Source organism: Mus musculus, chromosome 12 (assembly GCF_000001635.26).
Source record: "Mus musculus strain C57BL/6J chromosome 12, GRCm38.p6 C57BL/6J".
Classification (NCBI taxonomy): Eukaryota; Metazoa; Chordata; class Mammalia; order Rodentia; family Muridae; genus Mus; species Mus musculus.
In genome coordinates this window covers 30,926,772-30,940,520 of record NC_000078.6, presented here as the reverse complement: position 1 = coordinate 30,940,520, position 13,749 = coordinate 30,926,772, and the positions used below count along the sequence as shown (strand labels likewise).

Sequence of the window (13,749 nt, the reverse complement as noted above, 5' to 3'; positions counted from 1 at the left end):
ATGATAATGTAAGTGTAAACTCTTAGACTATGACAACTTTTGAAGTATTATCTTCTCAGTGTGTACTTCAGAAAAACCAGAGGGACTCTGTGTGGACTTACTTCCGATTGGTTTCTTTCCTCTCAATCAGACAGCTTCCTTCCAGGGAGATACCAGCAAAGAGGCCCCTGGACTTGCAGTATGTGAAGACGGCTGCGGAGCTCCTCAGGGACACGTTGCCTTCCAGGTTCCTACAAAAGATGACAGAACCATAGTGACTGCTCATCACTGGCACTTAGCCACGAGGCCTGTCTTCCTGGGCCGTGGCATTTCTTGGCTGAGCTAGAGTTTTAATGTGGCTTGAAGAGAAGGCAGTTGTGGGAAGACATCACATGGAGGTGCTATAGAAGGGCCGGCGGTATGGTGGGATTACACTGGAGAGAGAGATCTGGGAGTAGTCCTTTCAACCAGAGAGGAGTGCTGAGTACAGACTCTTCTTACGTACAACATTTCAGATGGCCTATAGTTTAACTTCTGTAAGTAGGCGCAATTGTATCTCTCTAGCATGATTACTAATGCAAGAATACTGTTTCATTAAAAGAGAAGGAAATTAAAATCAGTGCTATAAACACTGCTCAATAAGATTCAACCATTTCACATTCAATGATTTACTTTAAGAAAAATTTATTCCAGAATACTTATACCCTTTATCAGTTAATAAAACTTGACTATACTTATAGAAAAATTTATGTCAATTTGACAGAAAGCATGTCCTGTGAAAAAGCTTTAGAAATAATGTGTGTTCATTTTAACTTAATTTTCTTTTGTCTTTATAGTTTAGAAGATTTTACTTACCTGCCTAGGGGCCCAACTGCGACAGTAAAATTCCCTCCAAGGGTCAGGTTTCCACCCTTTGCAAAGGCTTCTACTGCTCTGTCATAATTCAGAATTATCACCAAATCGGATACCTGAAATGTAGAAATCCATTCACTTTAAATAGCCACACAGCCTGATGAAGAAGTAGACGCGTTTAAGCCTAGCACTTGGGAGGCATAGGCAAGTACATCTCTGTGTGTTCAAGGCCATCCTGCTAGCTAACTCCAAGCAGCTAGCTAGACTACCTACTCGATAAACAACACCCGACCTCCCTAAGAGAAAAACCCCAAACCAGATCAACCATACCTAAACAGTCCATAACATACTCGGTGACTTAAACTCAGCTCTGTCACATATAACTTACAATATGGATAGGAGGCCAGATGTGAAAGGGATGCGGGGGCTTTGCGTAGATAAGGCCAGAAGCCAGCCTTGCACAGGTAAATTATGGCAAATTCCTGTGAGCCATACAGCCTTCAGTTGTCTCCTTTATCCCTCCCATCAACTTGCAGGGCAGCTAATGATGTACCAGCGAGCCTGCAAATCGTCAACACTGATAACCAGAACAGATCAAAAAACGGTGAAGACCAAATGGCCTCTGGTCTCAAAATAAACTACAAAATCTATTCTCATAGAATGCAGAGCTAGGACTTCATACCAGGCTTCATGTCTGAGGTGGCTTCTACCCAAACTCTGTAAGTGGCTGTATACTTAAAGAGCCTGCATATTAGATATTTAAATCGTGTTAGTTGGCTTTAGTATTAGTAATGTCTAAGGAGATTCAAGTGAATGCTGAGATCAATACAGCATAGAGTTTGTTTTTCAAATTCATAATGGCCATAGGAGGCCCAAAGTTAGAGAAGAAAAAGTGTATCATGTGTGAGGCATCACTGGAGACGGCAGTGCTGACCCACACTTCCCTCCCCCTTAAGTTGTGATACTTTAGATGGCATCCTGTTCTTGTAAGACCTTGGTGGGTCTCAGCACAGAACATACCTCACCCAACTGTCATGAGGATCAGATACACACATCATCTGTATCTGTAAAGTTGAAGGAAGAATGGCAGGTGGTAAGAAACTGGGCTTAAAATAGAAGATATTTGGGTGTGAATGCCACTAATTCTTAATTGTTGTGTCATCTTGGGGGAAATAATGTTGATAGATGCTCAAAGTCTGGCTCCTTCTTTATAATGGTGGCATGTTCACATAGCCACCCTCTACTGTGCGAGGAAAAGAAATGAATGAAGCCTATATGGCCACATAACAGGCCAAGCAGATCCTAAAACATGCCTTAACAGGCATAATTATTTAAAAATGTCTAAATGATTTCTAATTAATGTTTCACTTGATGTACAGAAAAATCTTGTCATCAAAACATCCCTCAGAAAATTGGACATAGTTCTACTGGAAGATCCAGCAATACCTCTCCTGGCATATACACAGAAGACGCTCCAACATGTAATAAGGATACATGCTCCACTATGTTCATAGCAACCTTATTTATAAAGCCAGAAGCTGGAAAGAACCCAGATGTCCCTCAACAGAGGAGTGGAACAGAAAATGTGGTACATTTATACACAATGGAGTACTATGCAGCTATTAAAAACAATAAATTTATGAAATTCTTAGACTAATGGATGGATCTGGAGGTGAGGTAATCCAATCACAAAAGAACACATATGCTATGCACTCACTGATAAGTGGATATTAGCCCAGAAGCTCAGAATCCTTCTTAGAAGGGGGAACAAAATGCCCATGGAAGGAGTTATAGACAAAGTTTGGAGAAGAGACTGAAGGAATGACTATCCAGAGATTGCTCCACTTGGGGATCCATCCCATTAATAATCACCAAACCCAGACACTATGGTAGATGCCAACAAGAGCTTGCTGACAGGAGCCTGATATAGCTGTCTCCTGAGGGACTCTGCCAGTGCCTGGCAAATACAGAAGTGGATGCTCACAATCATTCATTGGGCAGAACACAAGGTTTCCAATGAAGGAGTTAGAGAAAGTACCCAAGGAGCTGAAGGGGTTTGAAGCCCCATAGTAGGAACATCAATATGAACTAACCATTACCCCCAGAGCTCCTTGGAACTAAACCACCAATCAAAGAAAACACATGGTGGACTTGTGGCTCTAGCTGTATATGTAGCAGAGGATGGCCTAGTTGGTCATCAAAGGGAGGAGAGGCCCTAGGTCCTGTGAAGGTTCTATGCCCCAGTATAAGGGAACGCCAGGACCAGGAGTGGGAGGGCTGGGGAGTAGGGGGAGGGGGGATAGGGGATTTGCAGAGGGGAAACTAGGAAAGGGGATAACATTTGAAATGTAAATAAAATATCTAATAAAATAACAACAACAAAAAGCCCATCCCTGATACAAGTAGTTCTTGATAAGTGCAGAAGTCTTCTCAACTCTTGCCAAGTGTTCAGTGCAAACTCCCTCTCTCCCTTGGCAATAAGAGTGACAGTGCCCTAAACAGGACTTTGGCCAGGTAAATAGATTGACTAATGCCTAAAGGCAGGGTTTCTGTTTACTAGAAAAGCAGATGGCTTAAGGCCCATTCCTATTTGCCAGAAATCACCCTTAACCCTCCAGGAACTTCCCTTAACCTCCCGCAAAGGTCAACTACCTTGGGCAAGGGCACCTAGTCAACCCAGACGCCTGGATTAGCTTAGGTCCTCACCCTGATGACTGGCATCTAAAATCTGCTTGCTTTCTACCATTTTCTTAATTGCTCTCTCCCACCCCATCCCCTGCCCCAAGACAGCGGGGCTGTCTGATACCCAATAACTCTGCCCAGGGACTGGCCCAGTTTCTCTGCATCTTCACTTATACTAACTGGCATAGTTAACTATGCAACTGAGGATTGCAGTGTTGAATGACAGGACAGTTTAGCATCTCTTCATTGTTGTCTCATTCCTCAGCCGATGCTGCTGGCCTTGGATTTACAATCCTGTTTTGGTCTGCTGAATGCTGGAATTACAGGCCTATTCCATTACACCTGATAGCATTCCTTCTGCCCATTTAAGCACTTCAAGCTGTGATTATATAACTACGTCTCACAGGCACCTGGAGGTAACAAAATAACCTTGTATTGTTTGGTACATTCACACTCAAAAGATGTAAATTTCCCTCCATAAATGCTGCACTAGTTGCTGCATACAGTTTAGGGTAAGCTCCAACGGGAAAGGTTTCCCCAGTAGAGCATTGCAGCTCTAAGAAGAAAAGTATTCTGGCAGTCTGGAGCCAAGGAACACTACAAACTCACACTGCGCAACAAATCTCACACAAGAGATTTATTGGGAAACACCCAAGAAGTGGCTGCCTCTGCTAGGGCGAGAAGCCCGTAGGGCTCTGAGCAGGACACAGGGGATGAAGGGTAGGGCTGCTTGGATATTTAGGTCAGGGATTGGTAGGTTTTTGAGCTCAGGAACTGGTGGTTTTGGTGGGCTTTCAAACTTGAAAGTAAGCTCAGACTTTTTACCCTACACTTACAACCACTCAGGCCAGTTAAGTCAGGAAAAGAAACTCTGAGAGGCTACTTAGGAAAAGTCAGTCTTCTAATTTTCTATCTGCTCTGTACTTGGTTTCTCTGAAGTAAGAGTAAGATGATCCTGTGTTCTTCTTGTGATACTAGTGACAAAGATAACAGCCCGAGAGATTTCTATAGCTGAAAATGAAAAGCAGAAAAGTCTTCCTGAGGAAGGCCGGGCAGTGGAGCAACATGAGACAGTATAAGATAGCACTGGAGAATCTGACAAAAGTTTGAATATTTTACTCCTCCATTGCTGGTGGGATTACAAACTGGTACAACCACTCTGGAAATCAATCTGGAGGTTCCTCAGAAAATTGGAAATAGATCTATCTGAAGACCCAGCAAAGCCACTCTTGGGAATATACTCAAAAGATGCCCTACCATGTACCACAGGGGCATGTGCTCCACTATGTTCATAGTGGCCTTATCTGTGATAGCCAGAATCTGGAAACAACCAAGATGTCCCACAACAGAAGAATGGATACAGAAAATATAGTTCATTTATACAATGGAATACTATTCAGCGATTATGAACAAGGACATCATGAGTTTTGCAGGAAAATGGGTGGAACTAGAAAATATCATCCTGAGTGAGGTAACTCAGGTCCAAAAGGACATGTATAGTATGTACTCACTAATAAGTGGATATTAGCCAAAAAAAAAAAAAAAAAAGTACAGAATACCTAGGATACAATCCACAGAACTCAAGAAGGTTAACAAGCTGAAGGGCCCAAGTGAGGATGCTTCAATCCCAAATCACTGGAGGCAAAGGGAGGAAGGGACCTCAGTGGAAGAGGGGAGGGAGAGGGGAAAGGAGGAACATGATCATGTATGGGGGTGGGGCAGGAGAAAAGCCCTGAGGGCCAGCATAATGAATGGAAATATGCAACCTCAATGGGTGGGAGGTGGGAGGACCATCTAGAAAGTACCAGAGACCTGGGGGGATTCAAAGGGACCTTAGATGAAATGTCCATCAGTGGGGAGAGGGAACTTGTAGAGTCCACCAGATACTTAGAATACCCAAGATATAAGATACAATTTGTGAAACACATGAAACTCAAGAAGAACGAAGACCAAAGTGTGGACACTTTGTCCCTTCTTAGAACGCCTGGAACTGAGTAAGCTTTTATTGATGCAGCTTTCTTTGAGTCATTTCTGCTCGTATAGCAACCCTTCACCCAGCCCATATTTAGCCTGCCTGTTCAGCTGGATACAACAGGATAAATTAGATGTAAACTTACTTTCACCACTGAAGCCTGCCCCATCTGTGCTTTGGCGGGGGGCAGGGAGGGCTGCTCCACAGATCTCTTTTTTCCCCCCTATTTATTTATTTATTTACTTATCTTTTTTATTAGATATTTTCTTTATATACATTTCAAAGGCTATCCTGAAAGTTCCCTAAACGCCCATGGAAGGAGTTACTGAGACAAAGTTTGGAGCTGAGATGAAAGGATGGACCATCTAGGGACTGCCATATCCGGGGATCCATTCCATAATCAGCCTCTAAACACTGACACCATTGCATACACTAGCAAGATTTTGCTGAAAGGACCCTGATATAGCTGTCTCTTGTGAGACTATGCCGGGGCCTAGCAAACACAGAAGTGGATGCTCACAGTCAGGTATTGGATGGATCACAGGGCCCCCAATGGAGGAGCTATAGAATTTATAGGTGGAACAACATTATGAACTAACCAGTACCCCCTGGAACTTGTGTCTCTAGCTGCATATGAATCAGAAGATGGCCTAGTCGGCCATCAGTGGAAAGAGAAGCCCATTGGTCGTGCAAACTTCATATGCCTCAGTACAGGGGAACGCCAGGGCCAAGAAGTGGGAGTGGGTGGGTAGGGGAGTGGAGGGGAAGGTATGGGGGACTTTTGGGATAACACTGGAAATGTAAATGAAGAAAATACATAATTAAAAAAAAAAGAAAGACAGGGCACTAAGTGGAGGGATGGGGTTATCATCCCACGGTCAAAATTTTCTGACCCAGAATTGTCTAAAAGAACTGCTGGGACAAAAAGGAGAAGAGACCGAGGGGAAAGGCAGTCTAGTGACCAGCCCAACTTGGGATCTATCTCAAGGAAAAGCTCCAAGGCCCAACACTATTACTGTTGCTATGGTGTGATTACAGACAGGAGCCTAGCAAGGCTGCCCTCTGAGAGGCCCAACAAGCAGCTAAAAGAGTCAGATGCAGATATTTACACCCAACCAATGGACAGAAGTCAGGGACCCCTGATTGGATAAAGGGAGAGAAAGTATATAAACTTGTAGGCTTTGCCTTTATAAGCCTCTGTCTAATGTAATTCAGTGGCATTATCTGGGAATCCTGGGGGTGGCCCTGGCTAGTGTCCATCTTCCTATCCAGTATTTAATAAAGTTTGCTTCAAATTTGGCTCAAATATTGTGATAGTCATGTTATTCTCATCAAGTGGTATTAACAATGCAAAGATGACTCTGAGATCAGCTGCCTAGAAGCAGCAGAAACTAGAAGAACTGCCTGGAACTGAGTAAGCTTTTATTGATGCAGCTTTCTTTGAGTCATTTCTGCTCCTATAGCAACCCCTCACCCAGCCCATATTACTATAACTAAGCCCAATAAAACTCTCTGGCTCACTCTGTTGGGACTTTGGTCTGTTGTGGATTCCCTATCTGCAGTGAGTAGATGAGTACTGTCTTTTCCCAGGAAAAGCTTTGTCACACAACCCCTCCTACTCATACTCCACAGAGGCCAGACTTGTCTTCGCCACTCTCCCAACCCCTGTTGACTCTGCCTGGAAGCTATGCAACTTCCCTGCTGATCTTGTTACAGAGGCTCGCACACCTAACTCTGAGGCAGTGGGCTAGTCTCACCACACAAACCAGATAGAGGGATTGCCTTCCAACATCTTCCAGTCCTCACTCAGCTCTGTCCTTGGAGGCTTAAAGACTAAACTCTCATCTCTGACAAAGGCTTCCTAATATTCTCTCTGTAAAAGGCTGAGTTGGTTGGTGCTCCGACCCCTACCAAGTTCCAATGACAGAAACTCAGCATCTATTATGAACTCTGTCAGTCAGATTATTCTAGGGTAGGCTGGAAGCAGTGCTGTCTCCTGTGCTTTGGACTTCACTGCCATTTTCCTATAAAGAAGCTGTTGAATGTATGTAAGACATAGCCTGCCATTATTATATTCTTATACTACCGGCTTTCAAAGCTGCGCTTCTCAGAAGTCAGATTGTCCATTAAGAAAACAATGGAAGTGAATGTTGTCATCTTTGAATAAATGTGTGGAAGAATGTGCTGCCTGGTATAGGTTCTGTCCACTTGTTTGTTTTACCTGCAGAACCCTCTGTCTGTCTACAGTGTTTAGGAAGAACTTTCTTTGAGGATGTAAGCCTGCCTGTTCAGCTGGATACAACAGGATAAATTAGATGTAAACTTACTTTCACCACTGAAGCCTGCCCCATCTGTGCTTTGGCGGGGGGGGGGGGGGCAGGGAGGGCTGCTCCACAGATCTCTTTTTTTCTCCCGATTGATTGATTGATTGATTTATCTTTTTTATTAGATATTTTCTTTATATACATTTCAAAGGCTATCCTGAAAGTTCCCTATACCCTCCCTCTGCCGTGCTCCCCACTCCACCCACTCCTGCTTCTTGGCCCTGGCATTCCCCTGTATTGGGGCATATAAAGTTTGCAATACCTTCCCAGTGATATGCAGCTAGAGATACGAGCTCTGGGGTTACTGGTTAGTTCATATTGTTGTTCCACCTATAGGGTTGCAGACCCCTTCAGCTCCTTGGGTGCTTTCTCTAGCTTCTCCATTGGGGGCCCTGTGTTCCATCCTATAGATGACTGTGAGCATCCACTTCTGTATTTGCCAGGCACTGGCATAGCCTCATACGAGACAGCTATAACAGGGTCCCTTCAGCAAAATCTTGCTGGTATTGTGCAATACTGTCTGGGTTTGGTGGCTGATTATGGGGTGGATCCCCAGGTGGGGTAGTCTCTGGATAGTCCATCCTTTTGTCTTAGCTCCAAACTTTGTCTCTGTAACTCCTTACATGGGTAATATTCAACATCCTTAATCATCAGGGAAATGCAAATCAAAACAACCCTGAGATTCCACCTCACACCAGTCAGAATGGCTAAGATCAAAAATTCAGGTGACAGCAGATGCTGGCAAGGATGTGGAGAAAGAGGAACACTCCTCCACCGCTGGTGGGATTGCAAGCTTGTACAACCACTCTGGAAGTCAGTCTGGAGGTTCCTCAGAAAATTGGACATAGTACTACCGGAGGATCCAGCAATACCTCTCCTGGGCATATACCCAGAAGAAGTTCCAACTTCTTCAATAAGAACACATGCTCCACTATGTTCATAGCAGCCTTATTTATAATAAATAGCCAGAAGCTGGAAAGAACCCAGATGTCCCTCAACAGAAGAATGGATACAGAAAATGTGGTACATTTACACAATGGAGTACTACTCAGCAATTAAAAACAATGGATTTATGAAATTCTTGGACAAATGGAGGTACCTGGAGGATATCATCCTTAGTGAGGTAACCCAATCACAAAAGAAGTCATTAGATATGCACTCACTGATAAGTGGATATTAGCCCAGAAACACAGAACACCCAAGATACAATTTGCAAAACACAAGAAAATCAAGAAGAGGGAAGACCAATGGGTGGATACTTCATTCCTCCTTAGAATAGGGAACAAAATACCCACGTAAGGAGTTACAGAGACAAAGTTTGGAGCTAAGACACAGATCTCTTTCCTTGACACAAAAGGTCCAATTAAGAGCCCATCTGCAGACACCAAACCCGGGCACTATTGCTGATACCTAGAAGCACTTTCTGACAGGAGCCTGGTATAGATGTCCCTTGAGAGGCTCTGCTAGCACTTGACTAATACAGATGCAGAGACTCACAGCTGACCAACAAACTGAGCTTGGGGACCCCAATGGTAGAGCTAGGGGAAGGACTGAAGGAGTTGAAGGGGATTGGAACCCCATAGGAAGAACAACAATATTAACCAACTAGACCCCCACCTCCCCGAGCTCATAGGGAATAAACCATCAACCAAAGAGTACACATGGAGGGACCCATGGCTCTAGCCACATATGTAGCAGAGGATGGTCTTATCTTGTATCAGTGGGAGGAGAGGTGCTTGGTCCTGTGGAGGCTTGATGCCCCAGCATAGGAGGATGGGAGAGGGGTGAGGTGGGAGTGGGTAGGTGTAGGAGCACCCTCATGGAGGCAAAGGGGAGGAGGGAAGGGATGGGAGGTTTATGGAAGAGAAACTGGGAAGGGGGATACCATTTGAAATGTAAATAAATAAAATAACCAATAAAAAATGAATTTAAGGAATAAGAATGGAGGAGAGCCTGATGTAAATGATTAAAAAAAAAAGATCAGGGATTTGTTTTTTCCATACAGAAGTAGTTGGTGCACGCCTTTAATCCCAGCACTTGGGAGGCAGAGACAGGTGGATTTCTGAGTTCGAGGCCAGCCTGGTCTATAAAGTGAGATCCAGGATAGCCAGGGATATACAGAGAAACCCTATCTCGAAAAACCAAAAAAAAAACATAAAAAACCAAAAAAACCAAAATATAGTTCAGGTATCTCTAAAAAAAGGGGAAAGAAACGGCTCCTCTGGCCTCTATGAGCAGGGATGTATAGTCTTGCTGGCAAAATTAGGTCCAATAAAGTCCAGGGAGAGTCCCTTAGCCACAGGGCTAGACAGGAGACTAGAGATAAAAGCTATCCTGGGTCCTGATGCTTGCTCTTTCTATGGGCATTTCCAAGACTTTCTTCTGTGGTAAGGTATTTCTCTTACCCGGGACTCCTTTGCCCCACTTCTGTGGTCTGCCTTTGTTTTTGCCCCACCAAAGATGGATGGATGATCTTGCTATTGTTCCTACTTTGTAATTATGAAGACACAACAAACTAAGGAAAAAGACCCAACTTTCCTAAATTCCTTTAGATGCCTGGGTTTTATATTTAATGTTTTAGCAGATACAATAATTTTTAAAAGGGCCAAAGGGAAAAATAGATGAGAGGTTTTATTGGCAAAGGAACCAAGATATCCATGCCTCACAGAATCATTCTATTTTCTGGTTACTTGATGTCTTTGTAAAGGAAAAGTACATGCTAAGGTTTCAGGCTGTCTGTCTCCAGCTGCAGACAAATGCAAACTCGTTATGGATATGCAGATCACTAGCTTCAGGCTTATAGGGAAATAAGTGCCCTTTGGCTATGGATAATACTGAAAATAAAATTCTCATATGCTGTTTTAGCTCACGGAAAAGTCGGCTCTTGAGATAGGATTTGACTGGCCCTATTTAGAGCCAAGCATGTTTATAGCAAAATTTCCTACAAAGTCTCTGTTCTGGGTCAGGTGGCCACAGACTCTGTGATAGGGAAGAGAACAGAACAGCCTAAGGAAAAGGCATTGTGTGCTCAAGAACATCTGAGAGATTAACTATTTGCAGATTGTGGTTACTATTATTCACCAAAGGTGCTGATAACAATGGGATGCTCATACATGGAAGGGATTAAAGGGACTCTGTCTAAAATCTTTCACATAACATCCCAGCATCACAGTCAGCTACATTCTCTTGGATGCTATAAACACCAATTTATCATACATGCTATAAAAATCAAAAAACTATCTTGTATTTTCTCCAGGGTTTATTTGGAAACTTATAAGGCCTAATGGTTTTATAAGTATGTACACAGGTAGTATCAATTTATTACATTACTTCATGTGTATAATTTAGATTAAACTTTTTTTTTTTTTTACTAATATGATATTGTGCAATGTATTTTAAACCAAATAGCCACCTGCTTGAAATAATCACAGCTAGGCTTACAATATTCATATTCCCCCTGGAAAGGAGAAGATAGGTAAGGTCCTTGAACCTGCACATTGGTATCCAGTCCCTCCTCTCAGTAGTTGTACACAATCAGGCCCTAATTCCATAAGGCCTCAGGGTTTTCCAGGGAACTAGGAAGTACAGGTTAGGAAAACTAAGACTAAGTGGCAGCATTGGGGGCAGTGTGCACCTGTGCAGCTACAGGGAAACTGTTCTAGGCAGTAGGTGAAGACTACAGCGAGAATCTACCACTTAACTCCCCTTCTCTCTAGGAAAAAAATTTCTTACAGCAAATGGTAAATTTGTGTGTTATTGTTGCGGCTCCTAGTATTTAATTTTTTAATTGTCTAATCAAGGGTATTTATACGTAAAGGTTAAGATGGCTGGATGTTTTTATGACTCAGAGGAAAAATATGACTTGTCATCTAAATCTACAACGGCAGATGTTTAGCTTGCTGATTAGTTTCACCTTATTTCTTATATGGTCTTTTTTACAAATAATGTTCACCCATTCAAGGTCATTGGTTTCTCTAGAGCTCTTACTGAGGTGTAAGTGCACTTTCTCAGGGTCAGGGAGACAACCAAAAAAGTTACAGAAGATACAAATTTGAGGTTCTATCTCTGAAAATAGAATAAATGACATTAATAAAGATGGGGACAGATCCATAAAAGTTCAAAGCCCCATACAGCAGATCTAAATATATTGTATAGGGATTCTGGAGAAGCAGTGGAGAAGAAAATAACAATTACTGTATACTCAGCATCTCCCAAACTCACATGTGAGGACTGTGTAAACAGAGTAACGCTGTCCTTAAGCCTGTTGGCCGAACAGTACGGTATCTACAGTGAATGGTACAGTATCTGCAGGGAATAGTACAGTATCTGCAGTGAACAGTATCTGCAGTGAACAGTACAGTATCTGCAGTGAACAGTATGGTATCTGCAGTGAACAGTACGGTATCTGCAGCCCAGTTCACCTGGTCATGCATGACCTTGACGCTGGACTGCAATTCTCCTTCTCCTGAGAAAGCTAATCCCAGGGATTTCCCACCGACAGCAATAGGAACAGGCTTTCCCTTACTCTACATGGAATTCCTGGGGAACCGTCAATTATTTAGTACCTATATTTTAGGGCATCTGTTTCAAAAGCACTTTAAAAGAAGCAATAAAAATACTAAAGACAGTATTTAAGATGCAATAAGTAACTCTAGGTAATAATTCAAAACTACATTTAAAAAACTAATAATTATCTTTTTTGGATGTTAATGAAATAAATTCCAGAACTAATTTTATACTACCATCAATATAAGCTTCGTGATCCAAACTTTGTAAATGGTAAAATTAAAAAAATTATAACATATTATTCTAAGAGCTTTTTATGCATGTCAGTCTATTTGATTATTAGTATAAGCTAAATGAAGGCCATCTCCATCTCTATGTTGTAGACGAAGAGAGTTCCTTTCAACATCACACAGCAGGTGGGTGCTCTGGCTAGAATTTGAGCCACTGCCACCCTCCCCCATAGAGTAGTTCACCCAGTAACCCATGTTGCTTTGAAAACAATAAAGTATAACTTTAATGAGATGTTTGTTTAATGTCCTCATGTTTCATTATATTTCCTTTTTTAAGGCAATTAAACTGGAAAAAATTCTCAATTTCTAAAGAGTGATCTTTGAAGGTCTTTAGTTTTTTTGAAATTTAAGTTACCTATTACTACTTAGTCTCTCAACACGTTCAAAACAAATGACATCTTATCTGATGCTCAAAGCAGGCTCACGTGGAGTTGGGGCAATCAGACGGCATAGGGACTATAGAAATGGCAGGGTGTAAAAAGACGATTGGGAATTGTGGAATAAGAGATGGAGACTGGAAATAAGGAGTGGGATCAAACGAAGAGGGCTGGGGACATCAGAACTGGAAGTCCGGGGAGCTTATCTGAGGAAAGGAATGGCCAGGAGAAGGCACCAGAGGCCATGGCTGCTGGGAGCAGTACTTCTAAGGTTCCACAGTGGATTCTACTGTCTACACTGCTGGTGAGAAGCAGAACTCAAACATTCTGTGTTTATGTTGTCTTGGATGTATACAACAGTTAATACAGAAGGCAAAAGACAGATAAATTTACATTAAGGGAAGGAAGGAGGTAAGAGGAGAGGAGAGGAGGGGAGGGAAGAGGGGAAGGGAATGGGGGAGAGGGGAGGAGAGGGGAGGGGAGAGGGGAGGAGAGGGGAGGGGAGAGGGGAGGAGAGGGGAGGGGAGAGGGGAGGGGAGGGGAGGGAAACAATCTGATTTCTTCTGTAAGAAGCAAAATAAGGTCATTCTGGAGCCTCCACCCCACCATGCTGAGCCTGGGCTACCTTTAGGGATTGTGACAACGGTGTAGACAGCCCACTTACCTCTATTCCTATTTCAAATCCTCCACCAAGCCCAGCTATCCCAATGGCTGAAGGTGCAGACCATTCTGACAAAAAACAAGAACATTTGAATATATAAAATGTG

General features: G+C 42.9%; 1 protein-coding gene across 5 annotated transcripts in view; it reads right to left on the bottom strand.

The window, feature by feature from the left end:
- Sh3yl1 (Sh3 domain YSC-like 1) overlaps positions 1–13,749 on the bottom strand; it is a 48,492-nt gene that overhangs the window by 19,640 nt on the left and 15,103 nt on the right. For all 5 annotated transcript variants that reach the window (NR_110343.1, XR_003950048.1, XR_872408.2 and 2 more), the window contains 3 exons: positions 13,647–13,711; positions 835–947; positions 102–230 (listed from right to left, as the gene is read on the bottom strand). Coding sequence is in view for 2 of the 5 variants with exons in the window: in NM_013709.5 (NP_038737.1) it covers positions 102–230; positions 835–947; positions 13,647–13,711 (307 nt within the window). In the remaining 3 variants the exon portion in view is untranslated. The remainder of the gene's footprint in view (positions 1–101; positions 231–834; positions 948–13,646; positions 13,712–13,749) is intronic.